This window comes from Rhamphochromis longiceps, linkage group LG6 (genome assembly GCF_057381845.1).
Source record: "Rhamphochromis longiceps isolate RC_006_pf linkage group LG6, R_longiceps_female_GT1.1, whole genome shotgun sequence".
NCBI lineage: Eukaryota > Metazoa > Chordata > Actinopteri > Cichliformes > Cichlidae > Rhamphochromis > Rhamphochromis longiceps.
This window is the reverse complement of record NC_140562.1, coordinates 17,223,271-17,245,379: the sequence shown is the minus strand read 5'-3', so window position 1 is coordinate 17,245,379 and position 22,109 is coordinate 17,223,271. Positions and strand designations below refer to the sequence as shown.

At 40.7% G+C, this 22,109-nt stretch overlaps 1 protein-coding gene across 1 annotated transcript in view; it reads right to left on the bottom strand.

The window, feature by feature from the left end:
* The window catches only part of LOC146667790 (protein kinase C beta type-like), a 53,443-nt gene that overhangs the window by 21,159 nt on the left and 10,175 nt on the right, over positions 1–22,109 (bottom strand). Inside the window, exon 3 of the mRNA XM_085409471.1 lies at positions 21,727–21,758. Within this exon, the coding sequence (XP_085265597.1) occupies positions 21,727–21,758 (32 nt within the window). The remainder of the gene's footprint in view (positions 1–21,726; positions 21,759–22,109) is intronic.

The window sequence follows — 22,109 nt, the reverse complement described above, 5'->3', positions numbered from 1 at the left end:
TCATCATCAGCACGGTATTTTAAACAAAAACAAAAAATCTTGCACCACCCACTTCCACTTTGAAATGGCTCACAGTGTTATCTAAAAACTGAAATCTGGCATGACAATGGCTCTAACGATCATGACCATGAAAATATTACCTCACTGCAACAAGAGCCAGTTCCTAAAACAGACACACACACAGACACACAAATGCAGGGTGACATTACGCTGTGCTTTAATCTTAATTATTCACCTTCTCATTACATTTGAATGAGGCACAGCGGCAACTGGAGGCACTTTCCACGGGTTTCTAGCAGTTAAGCAACAGAGTGCTCAAGGCCGTGTGTCCGTGTGAGCGTTTCATTAGAGCAGGAGTGAGGCTGGGCCACATCAGTCCGATTTTAAATCAAACAGACACCACAGACACAACAGTAATAGGGATGGGATGAAGACGGCCCTTCTGTTGCCCTGCACAATGCAAATGAGACCACGAGAGGGGAAAAAATAGAAGGCGGCGAGACAGGATAGACAAAAAAAAGAAAAAGAAAAACGAGTGAAGAAGCGGAAGATGTGGGGTTGCACGTCTGTGTGGACCAATTTGAGTTTTAGATCTCTGGAGTGAGGACACTTTTTTGGAAACCTAGCCCGCTCTGATCGAACAGCTGTTTGACAGTTTAGAGGTCGTTTCAGGGTCCGCGTTAAAATTAGTTTTACCTCTGGGGTTTGATAGCCGGGGTTAGGCATTCGGCTGTGACAGTTGGGGTTAGAGTAAAGGGGTCGGGGAATGTGTTATGCCAACGAGGGTCCTCGCAACGATAGGAGCACAAATGTGTGCGTGTGGGCAGGAAGGGATGGGGGCACAGCTGGGTTTGAGGCAATGTGAGGGGGTGGAAATTCATTTGTGTGTTTGCAGCATGTCAGAAAGACAGAAACAGAGAACTGGAGCGGCAGAAAACAGCGAAGAATGCAGCTGCACTTTAGAGGCTTTTGTTCATAAATCTGCACTGTCACTCACACACATCTGTACGCACACACACAAAAAGGTACACACTACTGAAAGACAGGCTTAGTGACCTGGCGAAGGGGTCTTTGCTCTGTTGCTTAGCAACCAGGCTGAGCCCTAGAGTCGAGTCTACACACGCCGCCCAATTTTATCTGACTGACGGCATCGGCAGCGAACCAGAGTCGATCCAAAAAAGATTCCTGCGAAGGACTGCCAGTTTCTCATCAACAGGAGGAGCGCCGGGAAATTCCTCCATCTTGGATGATTACCAGTACACAAAGCACAGACGGGGACACTCATAATCATCCTTCAGGCCTTAACTTGCATGAATAAAATGAAGCATAAAGATAATGCTGTGCTCCTCGATGGCTCTCTAAAGACTCTGGCTGAAGCTGCGTCCAGAAATAAAGTTATGATCTCCTTAATTTGTGGTTGGGAGTTGGAAATATTTGGATTTTTTGTTTGTGTGTGGGGCCATGACTTAATACCATTTCACCTGTTCCACTAATATCCGTCTACACATACTTCATTGATTAGAGTAGGAAAAAATCATTCATCAGTGTATGTGAATGAGATTAACTGTGCTCCACCTGTTCCATTAGCACCACACAATTTTCATTATTGTGGGTTTAAGGCGCCAACTTTTATGGAGTTTAATCCATGTATGAGATTGATGACGCCGATGACCTGCCTAGGACTGGGCGATATGACCCAAAATTCATATCTCGATATTCTTTAGCTGGATGGCGATAAACGATCTATATCTCGATATTTTTTAAAGCCATAAAGTAAGAAGTTATTAACATACAGCGCAGATGTACAAGAAAAAATTACTCAGAAATAAATTATCAGCATTTATTAAATAATAATGCTCCCCAAGTAATATAAAACAATGTTGTTTTTGTGCATAATAAAAAGCTCACAATTGTGTAGTCAAAATGTAAACTAAAAGACGCTGAGCATAATAACAAAGACAGATTTCACAGCTGCTCTGTTCCCAAGTCCTACTGCCTGACTGACAGCCTGGAGTTTGAAATCTGCTTCGTAACAGGTGCCATTTATGGTCCTTATACACACACAGTACGGTAATATTACGTTGAAGCAGAGTACGTATCACTCCGCGAGGCTCCTCGGTAGCTGTAATGCTCCAACAATCCATCAAGCGGTGCGGCTCCGTAGCTTACCAAAGTCGTACCAAAACATTTTTTGAAAGTTTTCTGAGCGCTGTGTACCACATAAAATCGGTTCGCGGTCAGTAAGCACAACCAGAATTCATACATAAGGCTCACTGTCGATTTTTGGGAAAATGAAAGGATTTTAGGCGTCAGCGCGGTTAGCTCGTTAACGCATTGACGCCGTCCAGCCTCACGCACGGGGCGATCCGCGGTAACAGAGATTTGCCCCGTTAATGCAGCACTTAAATAGTAATCTCCAATTGTTTTCTTTTTACCGACCAGCTCCTCTCTGATAGCTGCCGTATCCATCTTGCCGTTGCATGCAGGTGAAGTGATTGGGGGGGGGGGAGTTGTGTTCAGTGAAGGAGAGGCGAGGCAGAGTATCGCAGCGTAGAGACAAAAGTGGACGAAAGAGAGGCAAACTTGCGGCTCCACAAGTATAGTTATAACGTAACGTAGACTAGAGCAGGGCGATATGACAAAAAATATTTATCACAATATACATTTGAAAATTTGCAATAACGATATAACTGATGATATAATTGACACTAGACAAAATACTTTACAACTCCTCAACTTTATTAGTGCAAAAAAACAAAAAAAAAACAAAACATCAATGTATTTTCACTTAAACAAGTGAACAACAACAAAAGGCATTTCCAGTGGAAATTGGCCGACATATCCTCAGCATAACCGTGTATAATATCCACAAAACTTAAAAAGAGGTTATACACACACAATACGGTAATATTATGTTGAAGCACAGTACGTATCACTCCGCGAGGCGCCTGCCTACGATAGCTGTAATGCTTCGACAATCCATCAAGCGGTGCGGGTTTGTAGCTTACGAAAGTCACACTAAAACATTTGACAGATTTTCGCCGTGTACGACATAAACTCGTTTCGAGGTCAGTAAACACAACCAGAATTCATACATAAGGCACACGGGATTATAAGGGGCACTGTCGATTTTCAGAAAAATCAAAGGATTGATTTTAAGTGTGCCGTATTTTCCAAACAACACGGTAATAACGACAGCCCACTAGCATGCTCCATCAAAAACAGTGTTTTGTTGTGTATCTGACAGACGAAAGCTAAACCAGTTCCACACCACTGAAGTTGCAGCATTTTTACAAACCAATTCAATTTACAAACCATAAATGTAAAAAAAAAAAAAAAAGTACATGAATGTAAACATGCCAGATTATAGCCAAAGGCTAATTTCCATCTGTTGTCATTAAACATAAAAAAAAAATAGAAATAATAATTCATAAAAATTCATCATTCATTCATAATAAAAACTCCATCACCAAACTTACACATACACACCATTCTGTTCCCAAATAAAACATTAAAACTATACAACTTATACATGATCACACACTTGATTTGTCCATAACCAGTTTTTAACCTTTGCCTTAAACAAATTGAGTGTAGAGCATTCTCTAATGAGTTGAGGAAGACTGTTCCACAGATGGCCTCCCTTAACAGAGAGGACGTTCTGCCCAAATGCTGTCCGTCTGTGGGGTATAAACAAGTCTCCTCGGGTTGTAGCTTGAGTTGTCCTGTCTGAGCTTTCTTTATGCCTAATGAACTGCTTTAGTGGTGGTGGAGCAAGGGGGTGTAAGACTTTATATATTAAACACACTCTTTTAAGTTTCACTAAGTTATTGAAGTTCAGTAATTTATGTTTTTTTAACACATGACACAGTGGTGGTGGGAAGTGACTCTTATTTATGTGACTCTTGAAGGATAATGTTGAGTCTAGAATGACCCCAAGATATTTAAATTCTGGAGCTAATTCAAGCTCTGCTCCATCCAGGAATATGTTTGACTGCTTCAAGTTTAAGGGGCGTTTTGAAAAATACATACAGACAGTTTTTGAGGTGTTCAACATTAGGCATGAGTCCTCCAGCCAGCTATGCATTAATGCTAAAGCAGCTGTAAGATCTTTTGCCACCTGCTGGACACTATTTGCTTGCGTATATATAACTGCATCATCTGCATACATTTGAGCAAATATATTTGGACAGACTTCAGGTAAGTTATTGATAAAAAGAGAGAGAACAATAAGGGCCCAAGAACAGATCCTTGAGGAACCCCTGTATCACAGTCTAAATATGGAGATTTAACCCCATCCAACAACACACACTGTTTCCTGTGTGAGAGATATGAGGCAAACCACTGAAGAGCCCGACTGGAGATATTAAACTGAGTCAATCTGGACAACAATATCTGATGGTTTACAGAGTCGAAAGCCTTCTTCAGATCTAAAAATACAGCTCCAACACAGGGACTCTTGTCCAGCAAGCTCCTCAAGTTCTCCACTAGCATACACAGGGCAGTATCTGTGGAGTGATGTGCCCGAAAGCCAAACTGCAATGGATGTAATGAGGGTTGGGTGTTTTCTAGGTGAGCAGTGAGGAGTTTAACCACCCACTTCTCAGCTATTTTAGATACGACCGGGAGTATGCTTATGGGGCGATAATTAGCCATGTCAGTCTTCACACCTGCTTTGAAAATTGGTGTAACTGCAGCAAATTTTCCAATCTGTTGGAACAATGGAATGTTCGAATGACATATTCAAAACATGAGTTGTTGGACGTACAAGCAAATCCATATGTTCCTTTAGGAAATTTGTGTTAATACCATATACATCAAGTGCTTTTGATTGTTTTAAACCTGTAATTAGTTTAGCAACTTCAGTGTCTGAAATATGAGTGATGGTGAACAAATTTTGACAGCATCATTCACACTATCAGAGCATACGACTGAGTCAAAGCTCTGACTGATCTCCTTAACAGATGAAATAAAGAAAGGGTTTAAGTTACTAGCAATAGATAGAGGCTCTCTAACAATAGAGTTATTTACACAAAGATCAATTGTATTTTTACTTTTGTTTGAATGACGGCCTAGTAATTTATTTAAGTGTTGCCAGATAATTTTACCATTACCTTTGGCTCTTTCAATTATATTTATAAAAAATTTTGCTTTGGCCCGTCTCGAACTTCTTGTTACTTTGTTCCGCATTGAAGTAAACCTCTGTCTATCCAGAGTTAGACCTGTTTTCAGGAACTGCTTTAGTAATTGATCTCTTGTTTTCATTAAATTCTTGCACTCTTTGTTTAACCAGGGCAAATTAGATGTTGTCTTTATTTTTTGTCGACCTCTAATGGAGTATGTTGATATAACATCCTTAATGTCAGTGAAGTGACTGCTGCAGAATTGTGGATCATCACTACACAATAAAGGCTCCCAGTTAACTGATGCTAATGCTTCTGCTACATTTTGTCGCTGACTTCTTGGTATGAATTCATAAAAGGATCTCCTATTAGATGAACTTTGAAAGTCATTCTTAACCCGTTATTTTATAAATTTTCTAGAAAATAATATAAAATTGTGGTCTGAAATACCAGTGATAAAATTATAAGATTTAATAATTCGCTCGGGCTTATTACTGAAAACCAGATCTATTTTAGTTTTAGAGTGTCTTGTTATTCTTGTGGGTTGTTCAATGTGTTGAGTAAAGTTCAAAGTCTCAATTATGTCCTTGAGTGTTTTTCTGTCCTTTTCACAGTCCCAGTTGACATTAAAATCTCCCATTACAATTATTTCATTAGACTTATTATTTATAGCATGATATTTAAGTAATATCTGTAGTTGTTCATTAAAAATATTCTTTGCGGAAGGAGGGCGATATAAACAGATCAACGTAAATGACATTTCTGGGGAAAGAGTGATTTTAATAGAAATATGTTCTATTTCGACATCTATTGGTGAACTACGTAAAGAGCAATCCAGGTGTTTTTTTTACATACACAAGTATTCCTCCTCCTCTTGTTCCAATTCTATCCCTTCTGAATACTGTGTACTGTTTCGCCCTTCTCATTGCTTTTTCCGCTTTTTTCCAAAACAAAGGCACTGCACATGGGCGTTTTACCCATATTCTATCGCAATATTTCATTTTCTTATCGTTGCCCAACATTGGGCTCACGGTATGTTCACGGTACCGTATGGGCTATATCATCCCGTGAACGGTATGATATAGCCCAGCCCTAACGTGGACTATATCGATATAAACGATATTGTCACATCTCATATCTCTTATAAAAATATAGCGATATATTTAAAAACTCGATACATCGCCCAGTCCTAATCCAGCCTCTTGATCACCATCAGCTGGGATAGGCTACACTCCTCCCCATCGCCCTGAATTGGATAAGCAGCTAAGAGCATGGGAGGATGGATGATTACATCACATGCCATCTTTCTGTTTCAGTTCAGTGTTTTACATCACATTGGACCCCCGACTCTCGCCCCATCTGTCCTGTCTACATAGGTGACTTTGCAGTAAAGGTCAAAATGCCAGTATGATTTGCATGTGTTGTTCTTTTCTAGCAGATAGTAGCAGTCATCAAAGTCACAGGTCCACTGGGTCTAAGAAACTGAGAGCGACCCTGCACAGAGACACTCTGGTCCAAAAACTTCTTGGTTTAATCAGGTCGAGCAGTGTCTTGTTTTACAGCCGCAGCACTAAGGTCATCTCAGACATCGCAGGAACTGCAGGAGATAATGACGTATTTTGAGGTGAGAACGGAAAGGAAGAAAAAAAAATGAGGTGTTTCTTTTGTGGACAAGTTGAAGTAGTAAGAGGAAACTCAGTGCAAGCTGTTATGATACTCTCCGTTAGGCCCTGCTCAGGTCGGACATATTTTGCATGAGAGTAAATACTCTGGTTTATTTGGGTCATTACAGAGTCTGTTTGCATCACCTTGGGATCAGCACAGGACTGTTTGTTTTCACAGCCACAGTATCACTAATGCAGCTTTCAATCAGCGGCTTAAGACTAGCAGGGCTGTGTCGTTTGTCCACAATAATACCGGTATACATTTTCACATTATAAAAATAAATACATAAGCTGTCATCTTTATAGTTCAAGTGTCATTTAATATTATGATATCATTGCTATAGCAACATTTATATTGTGTACAACAACAAGACAAGCCACTTCTGACCGCCAGACCCGCACTCGCCTCCGATGATCACTTTCCAGTAAAAGTGGCAACGAGTAACTTGTTTCACTACTTAAAGCAGGAAACAAAAAAGCACAATGAAGTACAACCAGGATACAGTGGAGGAGACACTAGCAGCTGGAGACATACAACCCAAAAGTAAACAAATGGTTCAAATGAACTCGTTAAGACAACGCATGATGGGAAGAGCAAACAGTGCATGGAAATTACGGACTGGTTGACTAAGGATATGATGCCAGTTTAGCGGATTTCTGTGGAAAAGGATCCCCTTAGGCAGCTCGTTAAAAAGCTCGACTCAATTTACAACTTCCCAGATAGGGAAAAATATTTTTCCCTTTTGTTTTCATTATGTGATTAATAAAAGTTTTCTCTTTTTTGAAATCAGAATCAGAATCAGAATACTTTATTGATCCCTGGGGGAAATTATTTTTTGTTACAGTGCTCCATTTTAAACCAACATTAAGACAAGACAGACAATACGCTAACTAAGAATAGTACAATATATACATATATATACATACATACATACATACATACATAAGTCACTTATAAATAAATAGTTGGAAAAGAAACATGTGTAGCTGTAGCAGCAAACAGTGTGTTAAGTGGATGCGTTGTAAATGGAACTGAAGGCAAAGGAAGGAGGGCGGGAAAAAGAAAAGGCTTCAGGAACAAGAGGGGAGGAGTGGGGGCAGAATGAGACAAATTAGTTAAGGAAACTATGGTGCAGCTACAGAAGACTTGCAAGGTTAAGTTGGCTTAGTTCTTGCCAAACTGCTTTTACCTGCTTTGCTTTCACTAGTTTTCCCTGATTATGTAACACTTTTACTTAGAATTTCCACTAACTGTGCTATCTTTGTGCTTTATGCTGTGTCACTGCTACTGCACTGTGCTGCTGCCGGCACTTTGTTTTAATAGATTTACACTCTGAATCAGGGAGTCTGTTATCAATTAATTAAATTAATTTGTAATTTTTTGTGAATAGAAGTCTTTCATTTTGAACCATTAAGACAATGGAGGATGTTGGTGAAGTTCAGAGGACCTCCTCACCTTCAACATTACTTTAGGCAGTTTAAAATAAATTTAAAACTGTTTAATAATTAGTAAAACAATTGTCTAGACTTAAATAAAACCCTTTACACTAAAATTTATTCCCAACTCAAATTTCAAAGGCAGAAAACATCACATATTCCTCATTAGTTTCTTTACATCCTAAACTCATCGCCTACCACTAAACACTGAACAATAATAATCTTCAAAGTGAAGTAAACTCTGTGAACTTTCCTTAGTCAAGCCATTTATAGAAATCAACTTCTCAATCAGTTTCAAAAGTTAACTGTGTTCCAGTCGCTGGCAGTGATTCAGCTACAGCCATGTACAGCAGCCCAAAACAAGGCGATGCCCATCAAACTCTGATAAGGAGACCAGTACCCGATATAATCTCCTTTTCAAAGTGCAGAGGTCAGCGGCATGTGAAGTGACCAGATCAGTGAAAATCTTAAATGTTTTGCTCCAGTTACTTTTTGGTGGCGCAAACATCACTAACGCTGCATCTGCACACGGACCATACAAACACCCCACACAGTGCAGTTCATGGTGTGCATGTTTGAACGTGAATTGGGATTTAAGAGGAATTAAGAGACGTATTTCCGTGTCAGCCACACCATCACTTACATGCAGATTTGTTTACCAAAGCTACAAACAAATCAGGCCCTCCCGGAGTCTAGGGGGAGGCGATAATCGTGCTGAAGATGTTTTTCACGAGGAAAATAACTGCTGCGCTTTCCTCTGTTTAGATATGCACACACAACAAGGTCTAATGTGTATGAGATGCATTTGTGCCAGCATACTGCAGCAGGGTTCAGCTCGAAACGGGTAACAGGGAGTAACCTGCAGCCTTCTGATGCACTGCATATAGTTTTTGTAAACGATGTACTGACCAAAAGCATTTGGAAATTGGACATACTGTAACATAAATACAGAATAAATATACATTTTTAAATTACAGAAATAAATATTCATAGAAAATAATAGCGCAGGATATGTGCAAATTTAAGGTGCAGCAGGAAAATGCAATAAAAATTTAAAAAAAAAGAATATATCCAAAAGCCTTCTGCAGTTCTTCCCTGCCATCAGAGGAGAACAAGCATGTGTACGTGCTTCAAATGCCTAAAAATATCAGTGTCAGCGCTGACATGTGGCTTCAAATCCTGCTCTCCCAGGAGGAAGTCCTCCACTGAGCCCATTGCGCCACTGTGTCTTACTTCCTACATTGACTTTTTCACTTTTTCACAGTATACTGTTCACTTCATCTGGCCTGAAGGAACCTGCGACAGCCGCCAATCACTGCCTAGATTCTCTTAAGCCTGAATATAGAGCCTGGAGGAAGTATGAAGGCTCGTCCTTTCACATCAGTTGTGTCACAATATGCTGAATGGATTACACTTGATATGATTTGTTTGTTTTATTTTCTTTTTTGGCAACAACCTATTAGTTCCTGGGACCGACGAGATACAAGAACCTACTGATGTTCATGTCATTATTATTTCACAGACAAGTTTGAATGTATTAAATCAGAGCAAGGACAGGCATCAACAACACTGCAGCCCTGTTGTCGGCACATACGTTACTGCATTCTTCAAAATCAGTCATGCAGACAAATACAAAAAACATGAAGGAAAAAAAATATCTGATTGAGGTAAGAAAACTTCTTTGTGTATTTACTGTGTGAGTACTTTAAAGTGTGATTACTATAGCATTAACTTTGGTAGGGTTTTCCGGACGAGACCTCAAGGCTAACTTCCATGACAAAAGGGCATCACTTTAATGGGGAAGCTACCAGGAGACCTCACAGCAGGCCTGCTTTCATTAAGAGTTCAGTCACACAGCACTAGACTGCCTCGTAACCACAGGTCGGTATTCTACTACTTCCTGTAAACATGTCTGCCATGAGATTAATCTGAAAGTGGACTAATGTCACTGTCTACAGAGGATAAAGTATTAAAAATATTAATTTAAAAAGTATAAGTGTATAATTGGTTATTTATGACAAATTTCAAATTCAGCAAGTTGTGTTTATTTGAATTGGGGACAATTTTCCTCTGCTACGTATACAGTTGTTAAGTGATGACATTTGAACCCTGCTTTCGGGTCTAAACTATTCTGTGTTTATTAAAGCCTTTGTGTTTTTAACATGTTTTAATGCTTTGCACCTTGTTCATTTTACTCTGAAAAAGCCCCTAAAGTCAGTGATAACTGTCAGCCTCTCTTGGTTGTTATTACCACTGTTAATTTTACAGCTAAATTTTAAAACCTTACATGTAACTACAGCCCAGCCCATGCAGCAGTATATTAATGACCAGTGTTGGTCAAGTTACTTGAAAAAAGTAATCAGTAACTAATTACTGATTACTTCCCCCCCAAAAAGTAATCCCGTTACTTAGTTACTTAGTTACTTTTTAAAAACACGATTTACAACCTGAAGAGGTGATAAAGCGATAGATCTTTCAGCCCAATTCTACTTTTTCTGCATAATCCATCATACAAAATGTAATCAAATGGAAAAGTCTCTTTTTAAAACTTGTTTTATCAGTTTTAATCTTTTAACTTTATGCATCAAGCAAAAATTTAATTATATGCAACATTCTCTGACTTGAATAAATTAGTTTAACATTTAAACCTATTTTCTGCACATTCCAGCACATAAAATAAAATATTTTTTGTGTTTACACTCACTCTTTCAAATAGATGCAAGTAAAACACAGCAGAAAATAAATAAAGTCAAAGACTCAGCGGTCCTGTTGCTCTATTTTCACCTGTAAAGCAGGACTGCGGTAGGCGGAGGTTTACCCTGGTGCAGGTGTGCCGCGGTCAGTGGAAGAATCCGCGAGTTTCTCTGTGAATTTCCCATTACGTCGTTGTGCACTCGGTGCTTGCTTGGAAGTTTTGGGGGTTTTTTCGCTGTAAAAAGAAGTTTTCTTCCCACGCACAACGGACAATAATGTTTTTGTCACTTTTTATGGAATCAAACTCAAAGTAAGGTCAGTACTTCCACGCTTTAAACGCTGCATGCTCATACTCTCTCCTGCAATCGATATGTGATCCATTGTTGATCTGCACACAGCTGTTGTCACTAACGGCGCACTCGCTTACGTCACTGTCGTGAGACATTCTCGCAAAGAATCACGGTTTTAGTAACGCAGTAACGCAGCGTTCCTACGGGAAAGTAACGGCAATCTAATTACCGTTTTTGCAATAGTAATCCCTTACTTTACTCGTTACTTGAAAAAAAGTAATCGCGTTACAAGTAACGCGTTACTGCCCATCTCTGTTAATGACTAACCTCGTATTGGGGATGGATCATCTCAGCTGTTCTCCTGACTGATGTTTCGTCCATTTACAGCATCCTGCAATATGACTGCATTTGTCCCTAACCATTGGGAACCCTCATGTTAACTTTTATTGAGTGGAAAAAAGTTAGCATTCATCCTCCAGCTTCACTGTGTTTATACTGTGCTAACCATATATTATGCTAGCTCTGTCGCTAGCCACCATGTAGCACATCATTATATACCAGCTAGGCCAACTTTAGTAACCCTACAAACGTCACTACTGTTTAGTTTTCTGCCTTCATGTTGGAAGTGATAGCAGAGCTGTACGTTTGAATTTTTCAGCAATCACTCAGTCAGAACATGTGATATCATCTGGATGTTAAACTTAATTGTTACACCTGTAGAGGAGTCACACTGATCATTTTATTAAAGATGAAAGAATTTAGACAGTTTTTAACTCTCAGTAATGCCGCAGTGTTTGTTTGACTTTGGGACCTGCAGCGGAGTTTGGATCCGGAAACGGCCAATGACGTATGACTTAAAGACCGGATACTGCATCTACATGAGGAGTGCAACATGGTAGCCAGACTTACTCATTGTTGTGATGAACAGCAACAGTTCAGCTAGCGTAAGTTAATGGCTATCCAAATGTACCGTAATTATGAACTGCTACTAGATTTTTAGATATTTTTTAGAATTAGTTTAAGTATTATACCCATTGTTTAAATATCAATAAAATGTCTATTTTTATGTTACTTCCATATATGCTCTTCTTTAAAAACACAGATCTGCTTTTACTTCTAAAGACATCTCTGCATTTGGAAAAAAAAAAAAAAAAGGAAGCAACATGTAGCAATATAACCCTAACTGTATGGAAATGTTAGCCAACTGGAACCCTGCAAACACAAACACAGCGTGCAGTCTGGCGTAAAAAACAAACAAAAATAAATAAATAAATAAATAAATAAATAGAGGAAGGTGGACGCCTTTCATGCTGTAAAACAAAATCTTTGTTTTCTTTGTTCACACATAGATACAGGAATTTTTTTGTAAATTTTCACCATGCAAGGGTGTTTTTAAGAGTCCTTTCCTCAATGGCCTAAAATGCTGTTTACATGTCAGCGATCCCAAAACAAATAGACAGGCCCTTACTGTAAAGCCAGTCTTAACTACAGTTTCAGAAATAGTCAGATTAAAGGAGACTTTCAATCAGAATGTCCCCAAGCTTAGGCGTCTTATATCAAGTCACTTAAACTAGAAGTTCAACGCAAATTGTTGTCAGGCATTCTTCTTATTTATTGATTTATTTACAAATCTCTCCACAAACTCTGAAATTATGTGGAATAACTCACAAGATTTTGGACCAATGACCTTTGGGTGTTATGCAGATGCTGTTTAAACAGAATTTGAATATTTTTTCCCTGTTTATTCTACAAACTGTCAAAATACACTTTATTAAGTACACCTGTTCAACTGCTTATTAATGCCAACATCAGTTCCCAATCTTGTCAGAACAGGAAACTGAGGCTGCAACATGCCAAGACTCATTAAACTGTGTGATACATTGGAAAATAGCTGCCTGGTCTGATGAGGCTCAACTTTTGCTGCAACATTTAGATGGCAGGGTCAGAAGTCGGCATAAACATCACAAAGCAACAGATCCATGCTGCTCTGTAGCAACGGATAAGGCTGCTGAAGGAGGTGTAATTGTGGGGGGGTAGGTACTTTTTGGCACACTTTGCCACATCATTTAAAGTGCCACAGCCCACCCAAATATTGTTGCTGACCATGTCAATACCTTTATGAGCACAGTGTATCTTCTTATGGTTGCGTCAAGCAAGATAACATGTCATGTCACAAAGCTCTAATCATCTCAAATTGGTTTCTTGAACATGACAGTGAGCTCATGACGGCCTTCACAGTCAGCATGTAGTTGAATCAATAAGGTGAAGAATTAACACAGTTCTGAAGGAAAAAGCTGGGTCCAAGCTGGCACTCGGAAGGTTAGGGGTGCAACAATATTCGTATCGATATTGAACCGTTCAATACAGTGCTTTCGGTTCGGTACGCATATGTATCGAACAATACAAAATTTGTAATTTATTTTATCAACTTTCCTTCTGACGATGCTGTCTGTGTTGAGCGCTCAGTGAATCTGCGTTCGACTACTCCGCCTAGGCTCGACAGTGCAGCCTAGGCGGAGTAGTCGAACGCAGATTCACTGAGCGCTCAACACAGACAGCATCGTCAGAAGGAAGAGCGCAGGGCAAGCTAGCGAGACAGAAGTTAAGCTCTCCTTGCAACATGGACCTCCCCCACCCTCATTCAGATCTGGCGTTTGGAATTATTTTGGTTTTCATGTGACGTATGACCCTGAAGGTAAGCGAGTCATGGACTAAAGTAAAACAGTATGTTGGATGTGCCATGCAATGCTCAATTACATGGGTGGGAACTAGTGTGTTAGCGCAGTTAGCTCGTTAACTTGTTGGCCGTCCAGCCCCATGCACGGGGCGATCGGCGGTAGCTCGTTAACGGAGATTTGCCGTGTTGTGGCGTTAACGTCATTTCAACGAGATTAACCTGAAAGCACTAGTGGGAACACAACGAATATGACTGCACATTTACGCCGACATCATCCTAGTGCAAAGACAAGTGGAAGCAGAAAAAAAACAAGCAAGCATGCTACTAACTTTAGCCGAGTCATTTAGACAGCCGTGAGCACATGATTCTCCTTATATATGTTTAATATGCTGCTGAGAATATAGCCCAGAAGAAGCAGATAGTATAGCTTTTATTTTGGAAAGAGACATTTCTCTGTAATAAACTCTCTTTTCCAAAGATGAGTGATTCTTCAATCAGATACAGGGCTTGCAATATCGCTAGCCCAACGTCCCGGGGCTAGCGATTTTTTCAGTCGGGCTACCAAAATCTATCTCTGCCCTGCCCGTCGGGCTATTGTAGGAAGGAAAAATATATGTCAATGCTTTTGCATTCTTTCGGAAATGTAGCTGGGTAATTATGTCATTGGCATCGGTGAGCCACTGTCAATATGTGACATATTGCAATCGCGTTTGAATTTGCGCTTGTTTTTTTGCTTTCACTTTGCAATCGCGCGAACTGTGTATAGAGAGCGACAGCACTGATCTGTGAGTGATGATAATTTGTGCACCAATTCCTCTGACATCGTCTTATTAATCGTTAGCTTACTATGCAAACATGACAAGTGAAATCTCACGCAGCAAGCTTAAACCTGTGAGAGGTTGATCGCGCAGAGAATCGCTGAGCTTATGTGAGTGCGTGTGTAAAAGCAGCAGGATATATATTTTAGTTCTGCTGAGCCAAATAAGACAGGTCAGGGTGAAGAAGTGACAGCCAAAGAAAAGCTTACCACAAAACGGAGAAGTTATGACAAATCAGACTATAAGGCAAAAAGAAAGTGCAGCTTTATGGTTTCATGGACAAAAGAATTTCTGTGGCTGCAATATGACGAGCTAAATAACCAGGGCTGCACATAAGTGGTCCGCAGGTACGCATTCGCTGTCAAAATAAAAAAACACGCACAAGGGTTAGGGTTAAATTTAAAAACTGTACTTTTGAGTTAAAATATATATTTATAATTTTAATAAATGACAAATTAAAAAGGCATGAACATTTTTTTGTATCGAAAAAATATCGAACCGTGACACCAAAGTATCGAACCGAACCGAACCGTGAATTTTGTGTATCGTTGCACCCCTACGGAAGGTGTACGTAATGAGGTGGCCATTGAGTGCAAGCCTGATTGTTTCTGGTAATGATTCGATTATTGGCTTAGCACTCAAACATCAACATGCAGGAAGGAAAGTTGCAAGTCTAAATAAATACCTTCCATGGAAATTGCTTCAGGGCTGCATTTCAGAAGTAAAAACACTTAAAGGGAACCAGCCTGTCACTTGAGAAAATTTGACTTGTCACAGCAAGAGAGAATAGGTATAAATAATGACACGAGTAATCATGTCATAGATCGTACCACTATATGGCCCACCATCTCCTGCCAGGGCTTGCTGGGAATGCTTCGACAGAGCTGCAATTTTGCACACCACTGCCTGTGCTTTAAATACTGGGAGCCATTAAAATTGCGATTTAAAAAAGAGGCCTTTTATCATTAAACCAACTACTTCTTCTCCCTTCCCATCTCAGCGACTCATAAATCCCAGCCATAATTTATAACCACTTTGCGGCATTTTAAATTTGTCTAATGTGGTTTTCACTTGTGAAACGTTCCCTCAAATCATGGTACGTTAGCTGAACTGAAAACTGTCCTTAACACAGCCAATCCAACCTCAGTTCAGACACCTGCATCTGACTGCAGCAGGAAACAACAACAGTAACTTCCTCTTTTTTTGCCCGCGGTGCACTCAGGTGTGCACACATATACAAACGAGGACCAGTAAAAGAAAAATGAAAAGCAGGGAAAAGAAAGAAAGAATAGAGATCTTTGAATACCTGCAGAACAGGAATCCAACACGCCCAAAACGGACATAAGATACCTATATCACATGTATGAAACATAGTGTCTCCTGCTGGACACCCCCCTCCGCCCACACTCACGTGCACATACAATCCACCCTGCACGTCAGAACAAGTCCTTACTACACGTATGAAATTCCTTCAAACCAAAACGACAACAGTGTTGTTGACTTGCTGTGTGTGTGTGTGTGTGTGTGTGTGTGTGTGTGTGTGTGTGTGTGTGTGTGTGTGTGTGTGTGTGCACCTCCCATTCGCAATAACCTAATCTACACCCTTCTTCTTTCTCTCTCTCAGGACTCTTAAAGCACCAGCGTTCACTCTTAACATCTAAACACTTTTCTCTCACCTCAGGTAAAATACAGCAGAGGAAAAAACCCCTTTCTTTTACGCAACTTATATGTAGATTATCTGACTTAATGCCATAACATTCAAATATGATTAAAATGGCTAGTTTTACTTTAAAGTGGGCCCCTTTTAAAGTTTCTTTATTCTCAACACTTTTATATATTTTAAGTTATTTAACCTATAAATTCAACACAGCTACTAAAGGACGTTACAGTGTAACCATTTTGTCAGTGGCTGTTTCCAAAGTCATGAATAAAAGTTCAGCCGATTATTTACAGAAGTTATAGGACCAATCCTCACAAAAAGCAGAAGCTTGTGGTGAGAAATCTTTACAAAAGTTTATTTAGAAATTTCACCACCAGCTCTCACATCTGGTTAAATTCACAGAAAAAACTTCTTTATGGAAGGAAATGATTTTAGCACCTTTAAATGTTTTCCTTTGCCCTCCATTCATTTTCTGAAGCCCCATTCACACATACCTTGACACCTGTGGATGATCCCACTTACCCACAAAAATCAAAGGTTGCTAGGGGAAAATGTGCATTCTGCAACGGGTTGGCAAGTGTTTCCCAGCAGCTGCTAAGTTTAACTGGCTGCAAAGAGGTCTACAGTACAGTGTACTTGCAATTACTTTGGTTGTTAGCAGGTTGCTATGGTTGCCTTCAGTTAGCGTGGATAAAAGCGGTTTGTCGGGAAACACTCGACAACCGCTTGCCCAGAGGCAGTGAAACTGTGAAAAGTGCAACGCAAACTACAAACAGATAGTCACCTTCAAAAGTAAAAGCTGCACCTTTTGAAATACACAGCTTTTACTTTGAAGGTGAATGGTCTCCAAACAACAAGAGGCCACGGCAATCTGCTGACGACCAAAGCAATCACAGGGAGGTTTTTAATGCAAATAATTTTATAGTCGGCCAGCAACTAGTCACCAACCAGTCGAGTAACACACATTTTCACCAGTGCCGGAGGTTCCTAAGAGATTTCCAGGCATGTTTAACTAAGCCCATAACAGCTTATCCAACTAAGAGTGGTGACAGTTTGCCAGTCTATCACAGGGCTAACACAGAGCAAAGGATAACCACACACTCTCACATCCACATCTACACGTATGAGTTACACCTCACAGCAGGTAGGTTCCTGGGTTCAAACCTTTGGGTCTGCTGTGATATTCTTAAAGTTTCCTTGTGCCTACAGGGGTTTCCTCCCACAGCCCAAAGACACGAACTTTAGATTGGGTTGTTCAGAAGCAGTTACTTAAATATGAAGAAGGGTTGCAACTGATTACTGTATCAGTTATTTTACCCATGAATCATTCAGTTGGAAAAGATGAATTTGTTCAGTGAAATATCAAAGCATGACTGAGTGACTGACTGAGGGACTGGTGCGTCACAAAAACCAAATCATCAAATCACAGCGTAAAAACTTAATCACAACATTATTAATGGATAAACAACAAAGTAGCATTTCAGTTTCTAACAAACTGTGCACTGAAAATCTGAAGGACGACTCTCTCTTTTTGTCTTTATATGTGAACTGCAAACAAAGCTTTAGCTGCTGAACTCTACATCTGATTAATATAAAAGCAATACAAAGCTGTAGTACTGCACGGTTTCCAACAACGAATCATCAACTGTGATTGCATCTGCACATCTTTCAGGCTATCGCATTAAAATCTAAACTTGTGCTCACTTCTCAAACTAATTTAGCAATGTTAAGATATCATTAACCAGTAAATAATCAACACAGCACTTCCTGAGAATTCAAGATAATCGTTTGCTTGTTTCTAAAGCTGTCGAACTCTAGAAAGCATCAGCAAAGTGTATATGTAGGCCTACACATCTGAAACAAGAACAGGATGCCAACTAGGCGTTCAGTGTTCACTGGATACTCGAGGTGAATATTTGTTTGATCCAAATTTAATTTACATACTCCATATTTATAGAAGTTTCAATGTGCAGTACAAGCACAGGTCAACTTTTGACCGTGCTTGTTCTTCTGCGTTGTAACTCATACCAACATTTCGATCTGTTCACGTGATCACTTTTACCAAGAACCACCCTGAACAGGAAGAACAGGGTCCCCAAAGACCACACGGCGGGGCTGAAGATGTGCTGTGCTGCTGCTCTGCATGGCAGCGGACTTTCTGAGCACGAGTAAAATTAAAGGTGGGAGGGGCTGATACACAAGCTGCTCTTCAGCCTTTTTGAATGGCAGCAGTTGATTTGGCTAGATAAGGATCACGTGATTTTGACAGGATGTGTTTTTTCTGTGGTGTTTGAGCTTACTTTAACCTTTTCTGTTACCTTTAAGATCACTGTCATATCACACGGGCTAATTCATTCAGAAGCACCGTCTCATACTGCTGTGCTCCTCAGACGCATGCAGCATTATTTTTATTAGATTACAGCTGATTATACGCTGCACAGACACATTTGTCATATTTGTGCACCGCAGGACACCTCAGGCATTTGAAAGCTGTCCTTCCTTCCCGTCATCTTTATCAAACAGCTCTTATGCTTGAGCCGAATTCCTGAGACTAACGGTGCTCTGACATGATGTTTTTTCATCTCATTTATGCAGTGGTTACATCAAATTTAAAATTACTTATAAGTTTTATAAATTAAGCTGGCTTCAACTCAAGCGCTTAAAACTACTCTGACCTGGATCAATGAGAACCTGCCAAGTCAAATTTATTAAGTGACTTATTTTTCTTTCACTCATAAATAAAGACATCTCTGTATGTGTGTGTGTTAATGTGTCTGTTAGGGCTGGGCCATATCATACCGTTCACGGTAATACCGGTATAGAAAATGAAATATCGCGATAGAATATGGGTACGGAGCCTACGGAGCATTACAGCTACCGTAGGCAGGAGCCTCGCGGAGTAATACGTACGGTGCTTCAACATAATATTACCGTATTGCGTGTGTGTGTAACCTCTTTCTAAGTTTTGTGGATATTATACATGGTTATGCTGAGGATATGTCGGCCAATTTCCACTGGAAATGCCTTTTGGTTAAACTGTCAGCAAGGAATTTGCATTTGCACTGTTACATTTTTATATAACTTTAATGCAAAAAACAGCTGCTTGTTTAAGTGAAAATACATTGATGGGGTTTTTTGGCACTAATAAAATTGAGGAGTTGTAAAGTATTTTGTCTAGTGTCAATTATATCGTCAGTTATATCGTTATCGCAAATTTTCAAATCTGTATCGTGATAAATATTTTTGGTCATATCGCCCTGCTCTTCACCTCCCTCTAGAAATGGACTGGCTTTTTAAACCATCATGCACACACTCACACTCCAATGGATGCATCAGATTAAACTTTGGGGGTTCAGTACCTTAAATAGCATCCACAGAACCACCGACCTTTTAATTAGTGGATGCTCTACCTTCTGAGGCACAGCTACATCCAAACTTACAACACCTAGTCCTGTCCAAATATCAACCGAGCTCAACCCCCACTTAGCTTCCAAGATCAGACAGGAACCATTTGGTACTCATTGGTTGTATTTCTGAGGTCAGCGCATTGTCAAATTTGAGCTCATCTCAGTGAGAACCCATCACGTTTTGGCTAAAATCTGATGAGCTGGGATGACCACATGAATGTTTACATTGTCATTTCTGTGAGTGGATTTACTGACATAATGCATTCCCATTACCGGCCTAAACCTTATTCTAACCTCACCGCTAAACCAATCCTCTGACGAGGAGGTGTAAACACACCTCTAAAACCTCCTCACTAGAGTAGTCTAAATTAAATTCAAACAAAATAGTAATGCAATACTTGGCTATGGTTTATGTTTATTGTGCTCTTTCAGTTTCTTGGAGGGCGTCAGGTTAAGCGACGACAAATTCAGTCACTCTCTTGTTGTGTGGCAACCCACAAATGACACGCTCAGCGAGCGCATTCTTACATCTGTCCTCGTTTCAAAGAGCATCACTCTGTGCACGTCTTCATGTGAGGACATCTGACAGCTGCAGTTAGAGAAATAACCCGGACCTCATTCTTTGTAACCCAGCGGGGGTTTTCTCATTTTATTTTTGAACACCAGTAAAAGCAGTTTGGTTTGACATTAGAGAAGCTGGACAGATGAACTGTGCTGATTTTTTGTTTACTTTTTTTAAGTGGTTTAAGTACATTTTATTTTACAGCCCAAGTAACAGCTGAGGAAAAAAGAAACACTTACTCGAGTTATTGCTAAATTTGGCATTAACTTACAGAGCACAGCTCTGGTCTGCATGCACACAAGTGCTGACTGGATAGTTTGTCTGACTGGTTAGCTACTTTTCATATCTTTGATGTTTACTTTCCTCTCAGTCAGAGGCATAAAAGGCTTTCTATATGATTAAGAGTGCTCTGTTTTCACTAAGCTGGTTGAAACTTGCAATAAAACCTTATCTGACAGCAGCTCTACCTGAGAAAGGCTGCAGACAGTCTGTGCTCTCCACATTTTGTGTGTCATCAACTCAGGCTAATTAACCGCACACCAGTCCGTAGTCCAGGCGCCCGTGTGCGCTCACTCACCCACATAAAGCGTTAATTTTTTCTACCTCCGGTGCATTTCCTGTATCAGCAGCAGAGCAGTTGAGGAGGGGACTTCAACTTTTTCGCTATTACACAAGAGGCTAACGTGGAAACTCTGGCTGCCTCGTCCTGAGCCGCACATGGATGATCATGACCGAGGCTAAATGACTTGAGGTGGATGTCTGAGAAGGATGGTGAAGAAGAGGAAGTGATACAGAGCGACAACAATCGCCACAGCTGAGCAGCATGCATGTGATTTAGGGGTGTCACCGTGCTGCTGCAAGGACCTGTTTGTGAAACTGCTTTGTGCAGAGGTCCATGTCTAGACACCCACCAACCCACCCACCAGCACCTTGAGTAGCCACCCACCCGCAGCCACACATCACCATCCACCCCCACATGCACAGACACACGCCCACCACCATTTTACAGCTCCAATCAGATGTAAACTTCCTGGTCTGTCTCCCTGCCATCTCTCCTCGGTCAAAACCAGACATCTCAGCTTTCAGTGCTCCGCCGACTCTTCTACTCTTACATCTCACACTGTCTCCTCAGCTCGAGCCTCTTCGGGGAGCTTTCGCACTCTCATTTGTCACTGCTGGCAAGCACCTGCTTTGAGTTTGACACCTGCCTGCCAACACCAACCCGCCATCAACAAAAGAGTCAACAGGTCACCGTTAACAGTGTGCAGACCTGAGGCCCCCGAATATAAGAAACAAACACACACACAGCAACACTCCTTCAGACAGTGAACATCCGTCCACACACCCACAGCCATATGCAGCAGAGGGATTTGTGAATGAGCCGCTGCTCTTACCTTGGCACTGGAATCCCTGCTTCCCAAAGCCCCTGTGGACAGAAAGACAGGGCTGTGAGATTTGGGGAATTCACAAGATATGCATTGGCAGTGACGCGCACGCGCACACACACATATCCAATCACACATGATCTCGCGCGCGCGCGCACACACACACACACACACACACATCAGCGGGGCCCTGTGTCTTCAGCAGCATTCCTCCAGTGTCAGAGATGGGTGTCCGGGACGATGCGGTAAAAACACCGAGCAGCAGCAACTGCTCTGCGGCTGCCGACACGCCATCTCTCCCCGACAGGCCCGCGGTGTTGTCGCATTGTGGAGGGGGGTGGGGGGTGTATGGCGCACCGCGTTGTTTTTCATGATAATGAAAGAAACACTGC